Source organism: Hemitrygon akajei, chromosome 16, assembly GCF_048418815.1.
Source record: "Hemitrygon akajei chromosome 16, sHemAka1.3, whole genome shotgun sequence".
Lineage (NCBI taxonomy): Eukaryota > Metazoa > Chordata > Chondrichthyes > Myliobatiformes > Dasyatidae > Hemitrygon > Hemitrygon akajei.
In genome coordinates this window covers 80,839,901-80,863,221 of record NC_133139.1, presented here as the reverse complement: position 1 = coordinate 80,863,221, position 23,321 = coordinate 80,839,901, and the positions used below count along the sequence as shown (strand labels likewise).

The 23,321-nt window shown below is 43.5% G+C and overlaps 1 protein-coding gene across 1 annotated transcript in view; it reads right to left on the bottom strand.

Moving 5' to 3' along the window:
• Positions 1-23,321, bottom strand: part of odad3 (outer dynein arm docking complex subunit 3) — a 67,908-nt gene that overhangs the window by 5,577 nt on the left and 39,010 nt on the right. Inside the window, exons 7-10 of the mRNA XM_073069273.1 lie at positions 12,473-12,595; positions 10,726-10,869; positions 10,123-10,283; positions 179-335 (exon numbers count right to left, since the gene is read on the bottom strand). Coding sequence (XP_072925374.1) covers positions 179-335; positions 10,123-10,283; positions 10,726-10,869; positions 12,473-12,595 — 585 coding nt within the window. The remainder of the gene's footprint in view (positions 1-178; positions 336-10,122; positions 10,284-10,725; positions 10,870-12,472; positions 12,596-23,321) is intronic.

The following is a 23,321-nucleotide window of genomic DNA, read 5'->3' as shown; positions in this document are numbered from 1 at the left end:
TCATGACCGTGATTGTTCTCGGCAATTTTTTCTACAGAAGAGGTTTGCCATTGGTCTTCCTCTGGGAAGAACACTGTAGAATGCATCCAATAACTCTCTGTCTGCAATACTTAGATGAGTTTTCTGACTCTCTGAAATACTCTGGTGTGATGATTCGTCCCACTACGGCATCACTTACGACTTCCACATGTTGCATTTTTTCAGAGAGATGCTCCATGCCAGCTTTAATAGACAGAGTGATACGGCTGATGTACTCGAGACCCTCCATTAACTTGTCTCGTCGTTTTTGCTCATCCTCCAGGTGTGCTTGCAGCTCCATTAACAGCTTCTGCTCACTGTGTCAAAAACCAGAAAAAAAGTGGAAGCGTTAAGTGATCAGGAAGGGTAGGGTCCCAGTCCAACAAACAGGCTCTTTCTAATCTTCCTTACAACCGTTCTACATTTCAATATACTGATTGTAAGGAAGAAATATGAAATAACTGTCAAGTTATAGTTTTGAGTCGGATTGATGTCCATATGAAGCAACAGTGACTGTTCAGATTAAACTGAAAAATCTGTACATTTTGTTTCCTTCTCACGCCTTCACTTCTTCCCTGTAGATCACCTCCGTCTGGTGCTCCTCCCCCTTCCCTTCCCTTTCTTCCAAGGTCTTCTGTCCTCTGCAATTCGATTCCCCCTTCTCCAACCTGTTATAACTTTCACCAATCAATTTGCTCTTTCCTTCAGGCCCTCCCCCTCTCCTGGTTATAAGGAAAGATTAAACAGGCTAGGACTTTATTTCTTGGAATGTAGAAGATTGGGAGATTTGATAGAGGTATACAAAATCATGAGGGGTATAGATAGGGTAGATGCAAACAGGCTTTTTCCCACTGAGGTGGGGGGTGGGACTACAACTGACACCTTACTGCCCTATTGCCTTGTCTATTATTTATTGTAATGCCTCCACTGTTTTGTGAACTTTATGCAGTCCTGGGTAGGTCTGTAGTCTAGTGTTTTTTTTTCTGTGTTTTTTTTACGTAGCTCAGTATAGTTTTTGTACTGTGTCATGTAACACCATGGTCCTGAAAAACGTTGTCTCATTTTTACTATGTACTGTACCAGCAGTTATGGTCGAAATGACAATAAAAAGTGACTTGACTTGACTTGAATTTTCTAACAAATATGTGGGCTCCTTAAGATCTGATGGAGACAATCATCAGATCTTATTTTACAAAGGCAAGTGGGGGAAATACAGCCTAATTTCTGTTTCAGTGAATGCCAGAGCATTATTAAGGATAGAGGAAGTGAATACATGGAATTTTATTTTCATTCAGAGACAGACCTGATTGAATTTCTTTGAAGAACTAACTAAAATAGCGGATAGGGGAATATCTACGGATGCTATTTATGCACACTTATCCAACCGTTTACCTTTAAAAACTGTCAAAGTTTGTTATGAAGGATAGAACCTGGAACAGGAACAGTCCCATCAGCCCACAATGTTGTGCTGAGCCAGTGGAAAAGTAAATCAAAAACTCCCTAAGACTAATCCCTCCTACCTGCACCATGTCTGTATCCCCCATCTTCCTCATATCCACATGCTTATCTAAACCATAGAACCATAGAACATTACAGCACAGAAACAGGCCTTTTGGCCTTTCTTGGCTGTGCCAAACCATTTTTCTGCCAAGTCCCACTGACCTGCACCTTGGCCATATCCCTTCAAACCCCTCTCATCCATATACCTGTCCAAGTTTTTCTTAAATGTCAAAAGTGAGCCCGCATTCACCACTTCATCTGGCAGCGCATTCCACACTCCCACCACTCTGTGTGTGAAGAAGCCCCCCCCCAATGTTCCCTTTAAACTTTCCCCCTTCACCCTTAACCCATGACCTCTGTTTTTTTTCTCCCCTAGCCTCAGTGGAAAAAGCCTGCATCTATACCCATCATAATTTTATACACCTCAATCAAGCCTCCCCTCATTCTCCTACGCTCCAGGCAATAAAGTCCTAACCTATTCAACCTTTCTTTGTAACTCAGTTTCTCAAGTCCCGACAACATCCTTGTAAACCTTCTCTGCACTCTTTCAACCTTATTAATATCCTTCCTGTAATTAGGTGACCAAAACTGCACACAATACTCCAAATTCGGACTCACCAATGTCTTATGCAACCTCACCGTTACATTCCAACTCTTATACTCAATACTTGGATTTATAAAGGCCAATATACCAAAAGCTCTCTTTACAACCCTATCTACTTGTGACGCCACTTTTAGGGAATTATGTATCTGTGCTCCTAGATCCCTCTGTTCTACTGCATTCCTCAGTGTCCTACCATTTACCTTGTATGTTCTACCTTAGTTTGACCTTCCGAAGTACAATACCTCACACTTGTCCGCATTAAACTCTATCTGCCATTTTTCAGCCCATTCCTCCAACTGGTCCAAATCCCTCTGCAAGCTTTGAAAACCTTCCTCACTGTCCACTACACCTCCAATCTTTGTATCATCAGCAAATTTGCTGATCCAATTTGCCACGCCACATTATCATCCAGATCATTGATATAGATGACAAATAATAAAATAATAATGGACCCAGCACTGATCCCTGTGGCACACCAGTAGTCACAGGCCTCCACTCAGAGTAGCAATCTTCCACTACCACTCTCTGGCTTCTTCCATTGAGCCAATGTCTAATCCAATTTACTACCTCTCCATGTATACCTAGCGACGGAATCTTCCTAACTAACCTCCCATGCGGGACCTTGTCAAAGGCCTTACTGAAGTCCATGTATACAACATCCACTGCCTTCCCTTCATCTACTTTCCTGGTAACTTCCTCGAAAAACTCTAATAGATTGGTTAAACAGGACCTACCACACACAAAACCATGCTGACTTTTTCTAATAAGTCCCTGTCTATCCAAATACTTGTAGATCCTATCTCTTAGTACTCCTTCCAATAATTTACCTACTACCGATGTCAAACTTACCGGCCTATAATTTCCCGGCCTACTTTTTGAGCCTTTTTTAAACAACAGAACTACATGAGCTATCCTCCAATCCTCCGGCACCTGACCTGTGGATATCGACATTTTAAATATTTCTGCCAGGGCCCCTGCAATTTCAACACTAGTCTCCCTCAAGATCCGAGGGAATACCCTGTCAGGTCCTAGGGATTTATCTACTCTGATTTGCCTCAAGACAGCAAGCACCTCCTCCTCTTTAATCTGTATAAGTTCCATGACCTCCCTACTTGTTTGCCTTGTTTCCATAGACTCCATTCCAGTTTCCTTAGTAAATACAGATGCAGAAAACCCATTTAATATCTCTCCCATTTCTTTTGGTTCCATACATAGCCGACCACTCTGATCTTCAAGAGGACCAATTTTATCCCTTACTATGCTTTTGCTCTCAAACGTCTCTTAAAAGTCACTAATGTATTTGTCTTTACCACCTTACCATGCAGTGCATTCCAGGCATCCATGACTGCGAGTAAAAAACTTACCCCTTACATCCCCTTTGAAACCCCTCTGATCTTCAATGCATGCCCCCTGGTATTAGACATTTCGACACAGAGGAACAGGTAATCTCTGTCCACTCTATCCATGCCTCTCAAAACCTTGTAGATCTCTATCAGATCTCCCCTCAGCCCTGACACCCCAAAGAAAACAACCCAAGTTACTCCAGCCCCTCACGCCAGCATCCTGGTTAACCTCTTCTGCACCCTCTGCAAATCCTCGACACCCTTCCTATAGCGGGGGCGACCAAAACAGTATGCAATACTCCAGATGTGGCTTTACCAGAGGTCTATAAAGTTGATTTTTTAACTCAATGCCTCAAAAAATAAAAGCAAGCATTCCATAAGCCTTCTTACCTACCCAATCGACCCGTGTAGCCATTCTCATGGAGCTATGAACTTGAACCCCAAGTTTCACAACATTGTTGAGGGTCTTGCCCTTAACACTGTACCGTCTCCTTGCACTTACCCTACCAAGGTGCAGTGCCTCACGTGTATCTGGGTCAAACTTCATCTGCCATTTCTCAGCCCACATCTGCGACTCATCTATACCACACTGTATTCTTTGCCAGTCTTCTGCACTGCTCACAACTCCACCAATCTTGGTATCATCTGCAAATTTCCTAACCCACCCATCTGCATTTTCATCCAGGTCATTTATATACATCACAAACAACAAGGGTCCCGGCACAGATCCCTGTGGAACACCACTAATTACTGACCTCCAGCTCGAGTTAGTCCCTTCAACCACTACCCTTGTTCTTCTATGTGCAAGCCAGTTCTGAATCCAAACAGCCAATTTGCTGCAGACTCCATACATCCTAATCTGGATTTGCCTCCCATGAGGGATTTTGTCAAACAACTTACTAAACTCAATATAGACAACATCCACTGCCCTACGCTCATCAATCTCTCTTGTCACCTTCTCAAAAAACTCAATCAAGTTGGTAAGACAGGACTTGCCCCGAACAAAGCGGGCTCTCCCTAATTAGTCAAGTCAAGTCAACTTTTATTGTCATTTCGACCATAACTGCTGGTACAGTTTTATGGTAACAGTAAAAACATAACAGTAAAAATGAGACAACGTTTTTCAGGAGCAAACACGAGGAAATCTGCAGATGCTGGAAATTCAAACAACAACACACACAAAATGCTGGTGGAACGCGGTCAGGACTAACCGAAAGGAAAGATAGTAAGAGATTTCAAATCTCTTACTATCTTTCGGTTAGTCCTGATGAAGGGTCTTGGCCCTGTTACGTACCCCGTAACTGGGTCACTTACCAGCAAAGATAGAGAGGTCCGTTGAAGTCTGATGGTACTATTTTTGACAGTATTTATTGATAAAAATGCACAAAAATAATATCAATGCAAACATACAGATAATATACGTCATCAATACTAAATCTAAAGTGTGGGTATAATAATAATCAATAAGAAATAGCTCTATCGTTGTCTAGGGGATAATGTATTGTCCGATGGAAATATAAAAGTCACTCAAGTTCATTCAGGCTGCAGCTTTCGGTTGGAGAGAGAGAGACGATGTTTTTAGAACTTGCCCGTTTTCCTTTTTATGATGTCGATCCTTCGAGAGTTCCGTTTTTGTAGTCGGTCCTTTTAGCTAAGCCGTTCCGTGGAAAACTCGTCATCCGGGCAAGGATGGACACACACACGAGTCACCACCAGCTGTCGCTATTAAATGCTGTCACGGGATTTCTAGCGTTTCTCCTGGTGCGTCTAAAGGGGTTGTTCCCCAGACCCTCTTTTATCCTGACTCACGGGGTCTCAGATGTCAATCAGGTCGGGTTGATGCAATCCCTCAACCAGCCCACTCTGGTCATTCCCTGAGGGCTTCCATGAAGTACAGTACTCAATACACAATTCCGTCTCCAAGAGACAATGGCCGTTATCCGTGGCTTTGTATCGCGGAGGCCAGGACACATTCCAAACGTCTCTCTCTCATTTCCTGGGTCTCCTGACCTGACTTAATAGTGATCTTGCGATTCTCAAAAAGGAGGGGGCTACTTTGTACCCTTTGGCCCCTCAGAGTTGGGGCACAGGCGTAACAGCCCGAAACGTCTACAGCGCTTCTCCCTATAGATGCTGCCTGGCCTGCTGTGTTCCACCAGCATTTTGTGAACGTTTTTCAGGACCATGGTTTACATGACACAGTACAAAAAACTAGATTGAACTACGTAATAAAAAAACACAGAGAAAGCTATACTAGACTACAGACCTACAATGGACTGCATAAAGTGCACAAAAACAGTGCAGGCATTACAATAAATAATAAACAGGCCATGGATTTCCAAGTGTTCATGTATCCTATTCCTAAGAATTTCCAGCAATTTCCCTACAACTGATGTGAGACTCACTGGTCTATAGTTCCCAGGATTTTCCAAAGTGAAACCTCATGGAACTGAAGGCAATCATTCACTTGGTTAGCTAAACAACAGAAAGCACAGAGGACAGAGAACGGCAGGTACTCAATTGGTAAGTAATGTTAACTCAACATATTTATAGATTACATCTGATAGGATAGAAAGCCAAGTATCCAATCCAAGTTTACCAGTAACACAAAGTGACACTGTCAGCAATACGGATGGCTGTACAAAATGCAAGGGGTCAGCTGATTGGATGAAACTCTGACAAATGGATATCATTTGCAGGCAAATGTCAGCTTACTCAGTTTTGACTTACAAAAAAATTGACTTTCAATTTGATGTGAAACTGGAACCAATGAATTTCCAAGGAGAGTTGGCGGCGCTTTATGCATCAAGATCATTAAAATGTGACCGAGTTATAGAAAAATCATTGGAATTTACAGTATAGTGGATGTAACTTGTCCAGTGATGTTCCCAGAGGCTGAAAATGCCTGTTTTTGCTTCCTGGGGCTATCGAAAGCCGCGTCATTTTTCTTTAAGGTTTAATAAAATCTTTAAGGTTAAGTGAATTAACCTCAGAGCCCTGTTTCAAGGCATCGAAATACAATTATTGAAGCCTCTGGCTTCCTTAGCAGTGAAGCCTAGTTACTCTCAGTTTGGCTATGACCATATGCAGACACTTTACTCTTTTTGTGGGAGGAGATTATCAAGTGGACAGAGGACGAGTTTTCAGTACTGGAACATCACACTACTGTACCTACCTACACCATCAGTCACTTCTTGTCCAATTTGTGGAATACTTTCGTTTCCATTTCGGTCCTATTACAACCACAAAACTGGTTCTTTTTCAATTAGGAAGTCCTTGCCTCCTAATCAGGAACCGAATTTTAAGATGAAGACACCATGTTAGGTAAAATTTGGGGTGGCTTTACAGTGGCTGTACACAACGCTTTACAGTGCAGACGACCAGGGTTCAATTCCCACTGCTGCCTGTAAGGAGTTTGTACATTCTTCCTGTGACCACAGGGGTTTCCTCTAGGTGCTCCGCTTTCCTCACACAGTCTAAAGATGTACCGGTTAGTAGGTTCATTGGTCATTGTAAATTGTCCCATGATTAGGCTTGGATTAAATCGGGGGATTGTTGGACAGCATCTGCGCTGTATCTCAATAAATTGGCGGCAGAACAGCAAACGTGGGTTACTCACAATGCAAGGGGTTATGTCAACTTTGGCACTCAGGCCATACCTTGTATATCAAAAATCTCTCATTGAATTATACTGCAAGGATAAGCATTTTAGTCCTTAGACTGTGAATTCACACAGCATTGTTTCAGTTACTACAACTCTGTTGACCGTAGTCGATACCAAATTTTGGACCAACTTGTCAGCTTCCCTTGGATTGGATGGATTTTCACTTTCGTGGTTAGCCATACAGAATGTTGTCAAACACCTTGTTAACATCATAAACTCAAAGTACACTGCAGATGCTAGGGTCAAAGCAACGCACACAACACGCTGGAGGAACTCAGCAGGTTGGGCAGCATCCGTGGAAACGAACAGTCAACAAAGGGTCTCGGCCCGAAACATTGACTGCTCGTTTCCATGGATGCTGCTGGACCTGCTGAGCTCCTCCAGCATGTTGTGCGTGTTACCTTGTTAAGATCCATGCGGATATACCAAAGTACAGTCGGCCCTCCTTATCCGCGAGGGTTGGTTCTCGGACCTCCTGCAGATGCTCGTCCCTTATATAAAATGGCGTAGTACTTGCATATAACCTACGCACATCCTCCCGTATACTTTAACTCCTCTCTAGATTACTTATAAAACCTAACACAATATAAATGCTATGTAAATAGTTGTTATACTGTATTGTTTAGGGAATAAGGACGCTGTGGAGGAGGCTCAATAATACTAAAGTCAGGAATCGTGGAGGTTGAGGGCTGAGGATCTTCAAGCGTTGAACGTCGAGACTTCAGAATAGCAGATCAAAAGATCCAATATTTCTACTTTCTCGGCAAGGGATAGCACTTTATGCTCCCTCTTAGCCTTCGGGGAATTGCATTGACCACCTAATTGCTTTTTAGGAGCCATTTTTTCCACAGGAACAAAGTAGCGAATGAATGAGACGCGAGGCGAACAATGCTCGAACAACAAGTGCTGGAAGAGCACTTCGGGTTTTCTCAATTCGCTGTTGGTTGAATTCGCACATGCGGAACTCGCGGATAAGGAGGACCGACTGTATTACCAACACCTCATAAATATTAGTCAGGCATGACTTTCTCTTAACAAGTTCACAGCAATTGACCTTAATTAATTTGTACTATTCCAAATAATGATTTACACCAGGGTTCAGGAATTCTTTCCCAATAATTTGATATTAAGCTAACTGGCAAAGAAAGTACTTTAAAAATCACAGAGGTAAAGGAAATCTTTATCTGGAATACAGGGAGATAAAAGTTATACTTAACTATATACATTCAGTGGTCACTTAATATTAAGTACACCTGCTCGCTAATGCAAATATATAATCAGCCAGTCATGTGGCAGCAACTCAATGCATAAAAGCTTGTAGATGTGGTCAAGAGGTTCAGTTCTTGTTCAAGTCAAACATCAGAATGGGGAATAAGTGCGATCTAAATGACTTTGACCAATGAGTGATTGTTGGTGCCAGACGGGGTGGTTTGAGTATCTCAGAAATTGATCCCCCCAGGATTTTCATGCATAATAGTTTCTCGAATTTATTGAGAATTGTGCGGAAAACAAAAAACTTCCACTGAGTGGCGGTTCTGAGGGTGAAAACACCTTTTTAAAGACAGAGGTCAGGGGAGAATGGCCAGACTGGTTCAAGCTGACAGGAAGGAGACAGTAACTCAAGTAACCATGCATTATAACAGTGGTGTGCAGAAGAGCATCCTGAACCTTGAAGTGGATCAGCTTCAGCTGTTATGGTCCGGTCCAGAGCCCGCATTCCGGGTCTTGATCCGGTCCGTGGACTCCAGACTCCAGGTCTTGCAGCCGTCCCTCCTGTCACCCTTAAGCCAAATAGGATCATCTTGGCTTAAGAAGGTGCATCTGTTGCCTATCAGCTGGCAGGTGGATATAAAGGACTCTGGGACTGAGCCTAGTTGGGGGGTTGTTTTGTATGAGCTGGTTTGCCATGTTATGAGGTGCTTTGTCTGATTGGCTCTGTTTGTTCTGGTTGTCCTGGCTTGGAGGCCCATGGCTTCATCCTCAAGTTCTGTGAGTCAGCCTTGTAGTCACCCTGGACCAAGTTTCCTTCTGATCCCTTGCCTCTGTTGGGTAGCAGACTGGACTGCTGTTGCCTGGTGGGGGGGGGGGACTCTGTCCCCTTCCTACCCCTCACCTCTGATGGGTTGTGCCTGCTACCTGCCCAGGTGTCCTGTGTCTTGCCTGGGCCTCTGTGTTCCTGCCTGGGAGGTGGCCCTGCCCAGGAGTATGTGGCTGCCTAGGGGGCTCTCCAGCCTAGCCATGGACTCTGGGATCCAGCCTAGCCACGGACTCTCTCTGAACCCCAGGATTACCTAGCATGCCCTGGTCTCCCCATCTGGTTCTATCCTTTAGTTATTCCCGTCCTGCCCCTAGTACTTCAGTGCCTGCATCCTGCACTTGGGTCCAGCCTCCTATCCCCATGTGACATCAGCAGAAGAAGACCACAAACATAAACTCAGTAGCCACTTTATTAGGTGCAAGAGGTACCTAATAAAGTGGCCACTGAGTGTAAAGTTCTTATTAAACTATAGCTGGAATACTTTGGGCACTACAGCTTTGGAAGAATATGGATATAAATTTACTGGAGTTACACCAGAGAAATCATGATGTTGCTACTCATTGAAGATTATGGAAGCTTCAAAGCTATTAATAAAATATAATTAGATGGTAAGCTAGAAATTACAGTCCCCTGGTTGGAGAGTCTAAGACTAGGAGGCATGTTCTTAAAAATTACAGCCAAGTAATGCAGGGAAACCCTCCTGCAAGGATAGAAGAAAGTTGGATGTCTCTTCCACAAGCATTAATTATGGCTAGGTCAATTGTTAATTAGATACACAGTATTTTTGGTTAAGCAAAAGTAATAAGAGACCTGGGGAGGTGTTGGTTATATGCAGTTGGGACAGTCAATGTTTTAATTACTGCTAAAATTGATAGAGAGGGCTCCTGTTGTTAATATGCAAGGATATGGATAAGGAGAACAGAAATGTAATCTACATATTCTGCATTCTTCATACCTGGAGAGTTTGCTTTCCCCAGAATATTTCAGATGATCATACTCTTCCTTCAGCCTCTCCTTCTCCTCCTTTAACTGTACCAACTGTTTCTTATTCTCCAGCTCCAGTTGCTGCAGGTGCTTCAAGGTATCGCCCTGCATTATGTAGTGTTTCGTTATGTCCTAAAGTCAACAGTGAAACCAGAAAACCTCAATATACTGTACATTTTAACTCTAGCCCTCAAACACCCAATGTCATGTTCTACGGCAACAATCACTTACACTTTTATCCTGAGTCTGGCTCAGTGGCCTAGGCTTCACTGGTGTCTAGTAATACTTTCTCTCATCAAGCCAACTACATGAATATGCATACTGCCCATAAACTAACAGGAAATCTTCTTCCGTTTGCTTCAGCCTCTGAATTTCCCCTTTGAGCTCAGATCAAGCGGCAGAATCACATTGTGTCATTGTTATCTTAAGAAAGTGATTTTATTAATGTTCAGTCAATTTCCAAATCTCCAGACATTGAGGATTGGCTCAACACTGATTACCTTATATTAACCAATACATAATGACTGACTGATTTTCAGAGCACCCTCTCCCCTAACAGGCCCAGACACCTCACCTGGACGTCAGTAACACCAGTGACTGCTTTGATCCATTGGAAGGATTCTGCTAGTGTGTTGTTGGACCTTCCCTCAGCTGCAGTGTCCTCAGTCTCTGGTCTCTCATAGTGCAGCTCATCTGAATGAGTAGTTGCTCGCAATGCCTGAGGGAACCACAGCAGAAACAGTTTATCGTCACCTCAGATATTAAAGGAGTTCTTCAACCGTACTAATTATAGGTCAGGTTTCACAATATGCCATCGCTGGCTTCTTTACGAGGCCACAGTACCACTGCTCCATGTGGGATCAATGGACAGCAGATTATCCACTTGGTTTCCCCTGGACTCTGAATCAGTCAAAGCAAAGCAGAACATCAAGTCCTACTAAGGTCTGCACCAATCAATAGGGTCAAAGCAATAAGATTATACAGTTATCCGCGGGGGATTGGTTCTGGGATTCCCCCGCGGATACCAAAATTCGTGGATGCTCAAGTCCCTTATTTAACATGTATCACTGCGGTGGTCCTTAGGACCCAGCAGAACCCTGGACTTTATTTAATATGTCTCTGTGTGGTGGACATTAGGACCTGGCGGTACAGCTCTGAATCCGCAGTGTTTCTGTTCACGAAAATAATCACGATCGCGATTGAAAATAAGGTGGAAGTAATAAAGTGATCGGAAAGAGGTGAAACGCCATCGGTCATTGGAAAAGTGTTAGGCTACAGTCGGTCAACGATCGGAACAATTTTAATGGAGAATATGAAAGGCCCTGCCCCGATGAAAGCTACAATTATTACTAAGCAATGCAAGTGGTTAAATTATTGAAATATGTATGTTTCTTAAGTGTTTTATATGCATAGAAAGGTAAAATATGTACTATACACTAAGAAAAATGTTTGACTAACTGACGCTAAATAATACCGGATGTACCTGTTCCGACCTCAAATCTGACTTAAAGATGGACTCAGGAACGGAACTCATTCATAACCCAGGGACTGCCTGTACTTTTAAGTCATTTCTAGATTACTTATAATACCTAATATAATGTAAATGCTATGTAAATAGTTGTTATATTGTATTGTTTAGGGAATAATGACAAGAAAAAATAGTCTGTACATGCTCAAGCAACGAGTGCTGGAGAGAGAACTTCCGGGTTTTCCTGATCTGCGGTTGGTTGAATCCCCGCATACGGAATCCGTGGATAAGGAAGGCCGACTGTACAATCCCTTAGAGCCAATGACAGCAAAACAGTGACAGCAATAGTTCAGTCCAGTGGGATTTGCTCCAGGAAAGTGAGGTTCCTTTGCTTAAACAGCTTTCATTGTGGTGCATGTCAATGATTCCATGTTCAGGAATAGTGTCCTGTCTGGGAATATTGGAGTTTAGCTCTGGGAGCTTGAATTAAAAGCACAGGATCTGGTGCTTTCCTGGTGTAAATGACAAATGAACTCTTCTCGGGCCTCACTGATGATGAAGCTGGCAGAGTTTGTCATTGAAATGTCAGTTAAAATCAATACCTGTACCCGGCTGGAAGCCCGAGAAGAGTTTATTTGACGACCTTTATAGTTTAAAAGAGAGCAGGATACTCAAAAGGAAGCAATTTTCAGGGCTATAGGGAGAGTTTGGAGAGTGGGATAAGTTGGACTACTGTTACAGAAAGCTGGTAAAACACAACAGACAAATGGTCTTCATGTTGGAACCAATCTGTGATTCTAATAAATTCATCAGCAGCAGCATTGATTAAAGAACCATACGATGTGATTCTTACTCGTCTCTCTGCACGCTCCGCTTGTGTTCTCTTTTCTTCGGCGAGCTTCTTGTACTCACTGAGTATCTTTTCTCGTTCCCGGCGTTCCTTCTGCATAACCTCTTCCTGCTGTCGGAGTTCTGCCTGGACAACAAATTCACACAGTAACCATTTCAATATGAAAGCAATGATGGTTCAGAACACCAACACAACATGCTGGGCCATCATCAGAACTACAGGGAATTTGTTTCTGCCACTGACCACATACATGAACTCTCAAAATCTCTCCCTCACCAAAGTACCATAATCTTCGTTGGGAAAAAATGCATTACAGACTCAGAGTACAATTAAAAATTATCTCTCTTCTCAACTTTGCCAACCACACGTTTTCTATGGGCTCCCAGAAAACAATTTAAAAATTATCATCCTTGCATTTCCATTATTCCTTAGGCTTGACTTTCTCTATCACTACCATTTCCTCCAGTCATAGCAATCCCATCCCTCTATCCAAAACACGGCTCCACAGATTCAATAGCTCTATATTAGGAGTGTTAAGATATTGGTCAACTGCTCACTTGTGTTGAGTCAATCTGCAAATTCAGAATTAAACTTTCCAATTGCAGTAACGGTGGGATCTTGGGGTGCAAGTCCATAGCTCCCCAGAAGTGGCAACGCTAAAAGATAGGCTGGCAGGGCATGCCTGCCTTCATCAGTTGGGGTATTGAGCATGAAACCTGAGAAATCATGTTGTGACAGCATAAAACTTTAAAAATATTGTGTGCTGTTCTGGTCACCACACTGCTAGAGGAATATGGAATATTAGGAGAGGTGCAGAAGAGATTCAAAGTTCAAAAGTAAATCAAAGTTCAAAGTAAACTTACTATCAAAATACATATGTGTCACCATATACAAGTTAATTTAATTTAGCTTAATTGTGGGCATACTCAATAAATCTATAGAGTAATAACTATAATAGAATTAATGAAAGACCATACCAACCAGGGTGTTCAATCAGTGTGCAAAAGACAACAAACTGTGCAAATAGAGGATGAAAGAATAAATAAATAAACAAACAAACAAATAAATATTGAGAGCATGAGATGAAGAGTCAGTTTGGGAACAGTTCAGTGATGGGCCAAATGAAGTTATCCCTTTGGTTCAGGAGCCTAATAGTGAAAGGGTTAATAACTAACTGTTCCTGAACTTAGTAGTGCGAGTCCTGATGCTCCCGTACCTTTTTCCTGATGTCAGCAGTGAGAAGAGAGCCTGTCTTGATGATGGATGCTGCTTTCCCACGACAGCATTTCATGTAGATGGTGGGGAGAGCTTTACATGTGATAGACTGGGCCATACCACCTACTTTTTGTAGGATTTTCCACTCAAGGGCATTGGTGTTTTCATACCAGGCTTTGATGCAGCCAGTCAATACACTCCCCACTGCAGATCGAAAGAAGTTGTCAAAGTTTAAGATGCCAACTCCTAAGGAAGTAGAGGCTCTGCTGTGCTTTCGTTGTAATTGCACTTACCTGCAAGGCCCAGAACAGTTTTTCCAAAATAATAGCATCGAGGAATTTAAAGTTCACCAGGATGTTGCCTACATTGGAGATTATTAGGTATAAGGGGAGGTTGATGAAGCATCAGATGCTGAGCAGTGACATGATAAAAAGTATATAAAATTATGACAGGCATGGAGAGCGTAGATAGAGTCTATTTACCAGGGGAGAAATGTTAAATATTACATGGCATTGCTTTAAGATTATGCAGAAAAGTTTAAAAGGTGTGTGTGGGGCAATTTTTTAGATGCCAGGAACATGATACTGGAAATAGTGGAGGAAACAGATTTGATGGCAACACATAAGAGGTATCTAGGCAAACAGGTGAATGGGTTGGGAGTTGAGAGGGACAGTATACACCACATGCAGGCAGATGGGCGGTTTAAACCGGCATCATGACATCGCGGCCGATACGAAGGCGAGTGAGAGTTCAGTGCCGTCTACTAGGAGGGTATCTGCGAGTGACGATATCTCGCTCTCTCTTGCTCGACACTCCCAAAGGAAAGTCCTTGCGTTTGAAGTCTCCCTCTCCCACGATGGTACCAGGGCAAGGTTTAATCAACACCTTCTATTTTCCTGGTTGCTCCATTTTTTCCCTATTTTTTGGGTGATTTTTGAACCGGGGCGGCTTACAGATAATGAACTCTGGCGTTGGCGGCAGACCGACTGATTCGCAGAGAGAGAGAATGTCGCACAGGTTGAGGAGAAGAGTTTAAAAAAGGAGTATTTAGTGGGGATTGGAGCATTAGCAGCGGACCAATGGATTTGCGATTCATTAGCAGGAGCAAATAAAAGTAAAGCAGGGTCAAAGCAGAGCGGCCGTTGTGTGAGTGGTCCAGTGTAGGAGTGGGGATGAGGCTTTGGAGAAGAGGGACAGGTAATTAGCAAGTAAGGCTTTTGTAGTGGTTCAATAAAATGTCACTAAATTATAGCTAATTAAAGTAGGGATGATGCAGGATCGGGTGATGTGCTGTAGCTGCACGATGTGGGAGCTGGTAAACCCCAGTGACCACATCAGCGGCAAGTGTTGGCTGCTCAAGGAACTCGGTTCAGAGTTGCTGGCCTGGAACCTGAGCTTCAAACACTGCGGCACATCAGGGAGGGGGAGAGTTACCTGGATTCTCCGTCTCAGGAGGTAGTCACACCCGTTAGATGAGCTGCCTCAAATTCAGTCTGTGTCAGGGACAAGAGGGTGTGACTGTGAGTGAGGCGGGTAGTGGGATCTGAGAGAAGGTGCTGGAGGAGCCTCAGACCTTGAGCTTGCCCAACAGGTCTGAGATTCTCGCTCCCTGTGTGGATGGGGGGGGGTTGTAGGAAGGATGAACAAACTAACTGTGGCACCGTAGTTCGGGGAGCCATTCAAGAGGGGGGGATAGAAGAGAAATGTAGAGGTAATTGGGGATAGTATAGTCAGGGGAATACACAGAGTTCTCTGATGCAAGGACAGAGCATCCCGAAGGCTGGTGCCCAGGTCCAGGACTTCTTATCTGACCTGCAGAGGAATTTGCAGTGGGATGGGAAAGATCCAGTTGTCGTGGTCCATGTGGGTACCAATGACATAGGTAGAACAAGGAAAGAGGTAATTTGAGCAGCTAGGGACTAAATTAAAAAGCAGAACCAAAAAGGTAGCAATCTCTGGATTACTACCTGAGCCACGTGCAAATTGGCATAGGGTCAATAAGATTAGAGTTAAATGTGTGGCTCAAAGATCGGTGTGGGAGAAGTGGGTTTGAATCCATGGGAAACTGGCACCAGTATTGGGGAAGGAGGGAACTTTTCCATTGGGATGGGCTCCACCTGAACCATGATGGGACCTGGATCCTAGTGAACCACATAATTAGGGCTGTGGATAGGGCTTTCAACTAAGTAGTAGGGAGGGTGGGTTCACCAGATTGGAGAGGTATAGATAAAGTAAAAAAGAAAAGTGTGAATAAGGATAAAGAAAAAGAAAAAAAAGAGAGAAGTAAGAGTGAAGAAAAGTCAAATGGAAAAGAATAAAAGATTACAAGATTTTAAAAGCACCAAGAGTGTAAGGGCACTTCATTTGAATGCCCGTAATGTTCGAAACAAGGTCAGTGAACTTGTGGCATAAATCAGTACAAAGAGGTATGAGTGACCATTACAGAGACGTGGTTGCAGGGTGGAGAGGATTGGGAATTAAATATCCATGGATATCAGGTAATACAGAAGGATAGGCAGGAAGGTAAGGGAGGTGGGGTAGCGCTCTTAATTAAGGATGAGATCAGGGCAATAGTGAGAGACAATATAAGATCTATGGAGCAGTGTTGAATCCATCTGGGTAGAAATTAAGAATAGTAAAGGGGAAAAAAATCACTGGTGGGAGTTGTCTATCGGCTACCGAATAATAACATTACAGTGGCACAGGCAGTAAACAGAAATATCTGAGGCATGTAAGAATGGAACAGCGGTTATCTTGGGGAATGTTAACTTGCACATGGACTGGGTGAATCAAGTTGGTCAAAGCAGTCTTGAGGAAGACTTCATAGAATGTATCCGTGGTAGCTTTCTTGAACAGCATGTTATACTGAACCTACAAGGGAATGTGCTGTCTTAGATCTGGTTCTGTGCAATAAAAAATTAGTGATCTTGTAGTTAGGGATCCTCTTGGAAAGAGTGATCACAGGATGGTTGAATTTCTCATATAAATGGAGGGTGCAATAGTTCAATCTAAAACCAGTGTATTATGCCTAAACAATGGAGACTACAATGGGATGAGGGAGGATTTGGCTAGTGTCGACTGGGAACACAGGTTATATGGTGGGACAGTTGAGGAACAGTGGAAAACTTTCAAAGAGATTTTTCATCGTGCTGAACAAAATAATATCCCAGTTAAAAGCAAAGACAGTAAGGGTGGGGAGTTCCGGCATTGGATAACTAAGGAAATAAAAGAAGACATCAAACTAAAAGCTCGTGCATACAAAGTCACCAAGAGTAGTGGGGAATTGGAAGATTGGGAAAACTTTAAAAATCAACACAGAACCACTAAGAAAGGGAAACTAAATTGTGAAAATAAACCAGCACAAAACATAAAAATGGATAGTAAGCGTTTTTATAATTATATAAAGTGGAAAAGGGGGGCTAAAGGGAATGTAGGTCCCTTGGAGGACAAGAAGGGGGCAGTGATATTGGGTAATGAGGAAATGGCTGAGGCTTTGAATGACTATTTTGTGTCAGTCTTCATGGTGGAGGACACATCTAATATGCCAAAGAGAGATGTGATAGATGCAATGGGAGGTGAGGAGCTCGATACAATAGCTATCAATAAAGAGGTTGTGCTGAGCAAACTTGTGGGCCTAAAGATAGACAAGTTCTCTGGTCCTGGTGGAATGCATCCCAGGGTACTGGAATAAATGGCAGAAGTTAATAGAGGCTTTGGTGATGATTTACTAAACTTCTCTGGAGTTTCTGGCAGATTGGAAGATGGCAAATGACATGCCACTGTTCAAAAAAGGATGTAGGTAAAAGGCAGGTAACTTTAGGCCAGTTAAGTTTAACATCTGTAGTTGGGAAAATGTTTGCAGCTATCATTAAAGAAGAAATAGTGAGGCACCTGGAAAGAAATGGATCCATCAAGCAGACACAGCTTGGATTCAGCAAAGGCAGGTCCTGTTTGACAAACTTACTGGAGTTCTTTGAGGATACAACAAGAACAGTGGATAGAGGGGAACAGATGGACGTTATTTACTTAGATTTCCAGAAGGCGTTCGATAAGGTGCCACATAAAAGACCTATCCATAAGATAAGGATGCATAGAGTTGGGGTGATGTATTAGCATGGATAGGGGATTGGTTAACTAAGAGAAAGCAGAGAGTTGGGATGCATAAACGTTACTCTGGTTGGCAATCAGTGGTGAGCGGTGTACTGCAGGGGTCGGTGCTGGGCCTGCAACTGTTCACGATATACATTAATGATCTGGAAGAGGTGACCGAGTGTAGTGTATCTAAGTTTGCTGATGACACTAAATTGAGTGGCAAAGCAAATTGTGCAGAAGATACGAAGAGTCTGCAGAGAGATATAGACAGGTTAAGTGAGTGGGCAAGGATTTGGCAGATGGAATACAATGTTGGTAAATGCGAGGTCATCCACTTTGGAAGGAAAAATGGGAGGTCAGATTATTATTTAAATGGTAAAAAAAATTACAGCATGCTGCTGTGCAGAGTGACTTCGGAGTGCTTGTGCATGAATCACAGAAGGTTGGTTTGCAGGTACAGCAGGCTAACAAGAAGACAAATCGGATGTTGGCCTTCATTGCTAGAGGGAAGTTAAGAGCAGGGAGGTTATGCTGGAACTGTACAGGGTACTGGTGAGGCCACATCTGGAGTATTGCATGTAGTTCTGGTTTCCTCACTTGAGGAAGAACATACTGGCTTTGGAGGCGGTGCAGAGGAGGTTCACCAGGTTGATTCCAGAGATGAGGGGGTTAGACTATGAGGAGAGATTGAGTCAGCTGGGACTGTGCTCACTGGAATTCAGAAGAATGAGCGGAGATCGTATAGAAACATATAAAGTTATGAAAGGGATAGATAAAATAGAGTCAGGAATGTTGTTTCCACTGATAGGTGAGACTAGAACTAGGGGAACATAGCCTCAAGATCAAAGTAGATTTAGAATGGAGATGAGGAGGAACTGCTTTTTCCAAAGAATGGTGAATCTGTGAAATTCTCTGCCCAATGAAGCAGTGGAGGCTAAGTCAGTAAATATACACAAGACAAGGTGGGATAGATAGAGTTTTACATAGTAGGGACATTAAGAGTTATGGGGAAAAGGCAGGAAGGTGGAGATGGGTCAATGGTCAGATCAGCCGTGATCTTATTGAATGGTGGGGCAGGCTCCTGCTCCTATTGCTTATGTTCTTCTGAGCTGACCTGAAATATGCCTTTAGTGTTTTTTTTTGTTTTGTATTCTGTGTTTTTACATTTTTTTTGCCGTTTGGACGTGGGCGGGAGGGAATTTGATGTTTTTCTTTGAATCTGTTCCATGGTTCTTCTTTGTTTCGTGACCGTCTGTGGGAAGACGAATCTCAGGGTTGCATACTGCATACATGCTTTGATAATAAGTGTACTTTGGATCCTTTGAATAACTGAACAAACACAGTGGGCCAGAGGACTGTTATTGTCCTGTACTGTCTGTTAAGTTAATACTGTCACTTCCTAATAAGTAAAGCTCCTCTCATGATCATTGTTCTCAGTGGGGTTTTGCTTCCCTGGTGGTGCTTGGCCAACACATCATGCATGCCACTCTGTGACAGTGTGTTGCCAAGAGGATGGCTGGAAGGGAAAGGCGGGTGGGGGGTGATGGAGTTGACAGAATGGGAATTTTAGTCGACGAAACTTACTACTAGTGAAAAGTCCTTTAAGTCACGGGACCTTCATTTGTAATGGTACAAAGAAGCTAGTATTCAGGATCTCCGTGATGCTAAAAACATGGACCAATACTTCAAAGATGTCAACATCTTGAGATGTTTCTTGCTCTTTTTCTTGCTCTCTCTCTCTGCTATCCCTGAACCATACCACTTGCAGCCGTTTGGTGCTTGGCTTTGTGCCAATTGTCTCTTTAAGATGCCTGCAGCCAACGCAGAAACTGACCGAAGGATCAATTGAAACTCCTGGCTCAAGGTGCTGCGTCAGAGCTGAAGCTTTGAACCAGACTCTAAACTGGAAAGGAACTCTGATCAGGGGTCTCCACCTAAAAAACTTCGACTGTTTACCCTTTCCCATAGACGCTGCCTGGCCTGCTGAGTTCCTCCAGCATTTCGTGTGTGTGTGCTTGGATTTCCAGCATCTGCAGGTTTTCTTGCCTGCGTAAATTCAGTGTTCTCTGGCCAAACGCTATGTTACAAGCCACTGATGTAAAAAACAACACATTGACTGCAGACTGTCTGTCCTCAAAGGAAGTTTGATGGTGTGAATATGGGTGGAAAATGTTAGTTAATAAGTTCCAAATTGCAGATAAGTTCAAAAAAGAACTTTTTCTCATAAAATCATCACTGTTGTGCTGATAGACCATAGGACATAGGAACAGAATTAGGTCTATTGGACGACCTCCAGAGACATCTGTGGAAATGAATTCCACAGAATCACCATCCTCTGACGAAAGAAATTCCTGATAGTTGAACACTATGCACTCCTAAATGGAATCTAACAGTATACAGATGGTGCATTCAAACAGCAAGGCTGCGTTAGTCAAATAATAACCCAAAAATCACATCCATGTGTTGGCAGAGCGATGCAGTTGCAGTTAAAGGTTAAAATGTAATTGAGGACACCTTGCGAGAAGTCAGAAACAGAATAACTTGAGTGGTGCTTTCTATTGATTGAATAATCCAATATACCAATTAAACCAATTATTTAAGAAAAGCATGTCATGCATTCTGTCTGTACAGATGATTTCATTACAACAGTGCACTGAGGTAGTAGAAGGTAAGACATTAACAGAGTGCAGAGGAAGTGTCACAGTTACAGAGGAAATGCAGTGCATGTACACAATAAGGTGCAAGGCCAAAATGAGCCAAAAGTCCATCTTCTCGAACCAGGGAGTGGATGAATAGTTTTATAAAAGTGGGACAGAAGCTATCCTTGAGCCTGATGGTCCTTTCAAGCTTGTGCATCTTCTGTCCAGTAGGAGTGGGGGGTGGGGGAAGAGAGAACGTCTGGGACGGGTGTGGTCTTTGATGATGTTGGCTGCCTTACTGAGACAGGAAGAAGTGTCCATGGAGGGGAAGATGGCTTCCTCTAGTGTGCTGAACTGTGGTCACAACTGGTCGTGGTCCCGGGTGGAGCTGTCGCCACATCATATTTTGCATCTGGGCAGAATGGTGCGTTGGCAAAGGTCAAAGAGGACATGACAAATTTCTTTTAGGCTCCTGAGACAGGGAGATGCTGGTGAGCTTTTCTTGCTCATAGCACCAGGTGTTGGACTTCAAAGTTCAAAGTAAATTTTATTATCAAAATACATATATGGCACCATATACAACCCTGAGATTCATTTTCCTGTGGGCATACTTAGCAAATCTATAGGGTAGTAACTACAACAGGATCAATGAAGATAATGATAAGATAATGACAACAAGATCATCTAGAGTGCAGAAGACAACAAGCTGTGCAAATGCAGATAAAAATCAGTAGCAATAAAGAATGAGAAGAGGAGATAATGAGAAAACAGAGTCCTTAAGAGTGAGATCATAGTTTGTGGGAACATATCAATGACGGGCGCAAGGGAAGTTGAGTGTGGTTATCCTCTTTCGTTCAAGAGCATAAATGTTGAGTAACTGTTCTTGAACTTGGTGGTGTGAGTCCTGAGGCACTTGCATCTTCTACCTGTCGGCAGCAGTGAGAAGACAGCATGACCTGGGTTGTGGGGATCTCTGATGATGGATGCTGCTTTCTTATGTCAGCATTTCATGTAGACGTGCCAAATGGTAGGCTTGGTAAGTAAGTGACGTTTAGAGTTAGAAGGAAATGCAAAGAAGATTGACCACCCGTAGGAGGAGAGCGAGAGATCAGTGTTCCATTTAAGGGTTAAAGATTGTTAGATAGAGTATGCAGAAGTCCTGTTAGAGTGCAATAGTTTTCACCATTGTGTATCATACTCTCACTAATTCCATGCCACGTCTTGTATACTGTCACTTGTGGGTTCAGACCAAACTCAGGAATGCAAAAACCACTTACCGGCTGACAGCTGAGCAAAACTGAACTGATTAACGTCAGACGGTCTTACCATGTCAGAGGAGAGATCTACAATTCCACTTGCCATTCAATTGTCCTGTACACTGAGACTCATTGCATACCAGTCCTCAAACACACACTCCTCTAACACTGCACGGCCACGTCCCCATACAAAAGTGATGCTGAGATACAACTTAGGTACACTGGGACACATCATCAGCGATGTAACCTGGGGTGGTCGGGTGTTTCCGGCCTTTCAACAACAGACACACTTGCCCCAGTGACCCAGCCAGGGCTTGTGTCCCAGCAGCACTGGTCCATGGGTCACACCTCTCGATCCACGGCCATCTGGAGCCTCTGTGATGGTCCTAATGGTTCTTCTCTGACAGCTTCCATGATGACAAAGAGAGGGTAGGTTCTGCAGAGTGAACGGGCAGCAAAATCACTACATCCCACCTCTATGGGTTCACATTGTGCCCTCCAGCCCTGTCTTTGCCAATTCCCCACCAGCTCCTGTTAATTAGCCTTCTAACGCTCAAATGCCTCATCAATCCTTCCCAAGGCACTGTCAGTTCTACCTTGACCATCTGACAGAATGACCATGTCAGGCCTCAGGGATCATCATGATGTGATAAAGTCAGGGAACTTTCAAGATCGACTTTCTGTTACCAGTCAGACGTCGCGATGAGCAAGCCCGCTGGTGATCTGGGGCGAGGCTGTGGTGGGTATCTAGCACTGACAAAGGCTATGGGTTTTCTAAGTTGGTGGAACTGCTTGCTGTTGTTAGTGACAAAGGAGATATTTTCTGTCACTACCTTCAGCACCTGGTCATGGCAAGGTGTTAGCGGACTTCTCCCAGGGCTTTTGGGCAGCTACTGAGGATGTGTTCCAGGGTCCCTCCGCCAAGGCAGAGAGGACACGATGGTGCCTTGCTTTTGTCCGAAGCAAAAATGTTCGCTGGACTAGGCAGGATGTTGTACATAGCCTGGATTATGAACTTCTAGGGATCGGCCTGCCAGATGTTGGGCCAGGAGATCTTCCGCTTCAGCGCACTCTCCCACCTTGCCCAAGCTCCCTGTTGCCCCTTTCCTATCATCCTGGTGGTGTGCATTTCCTTCACAGCTGCTTGCACCTCTTCCTGGATCAGTTTGCAACCCTCCCTGCTCTGGGCCCTGTTGCATCAAGTTGCAGGGAAGCCTGAGCAGACGTCACTGTCCCTACCAGAGTCATCTGCCTCAGCTGTGACTCAGGCATCTCCACTGACCGCTGGGTCTTCCACTTCCTGCCTGCCTGGACCTCAATGCCAGCTGCCAAGGTTTTGTGGTTGCTGGATTGTCTATACAGCATAAATTCTCTTACATGGGCGACCATAAACTGCTCATCCAGGCTGCTGAGGGGAAGTTTTAGTTTATTCTTCCTCCTTTCTAAGTAGCTTAGAAAAGTAGAGGGCTATGGGCAAGTCTAGTAATTTCTAAGGTAGGGACATGTTTGGCACAACTTTGTGGGCTGAAGGGCCTGAATTGTGTTGTAGGTTTTCTAACGTTTTTACATTTCATAATGAGCAATGCTGCTCGGGCTATTAGGGAGGCTCAGCCATCTTCCAAGGTAGCCATTGATTTTTCATTTCATTTC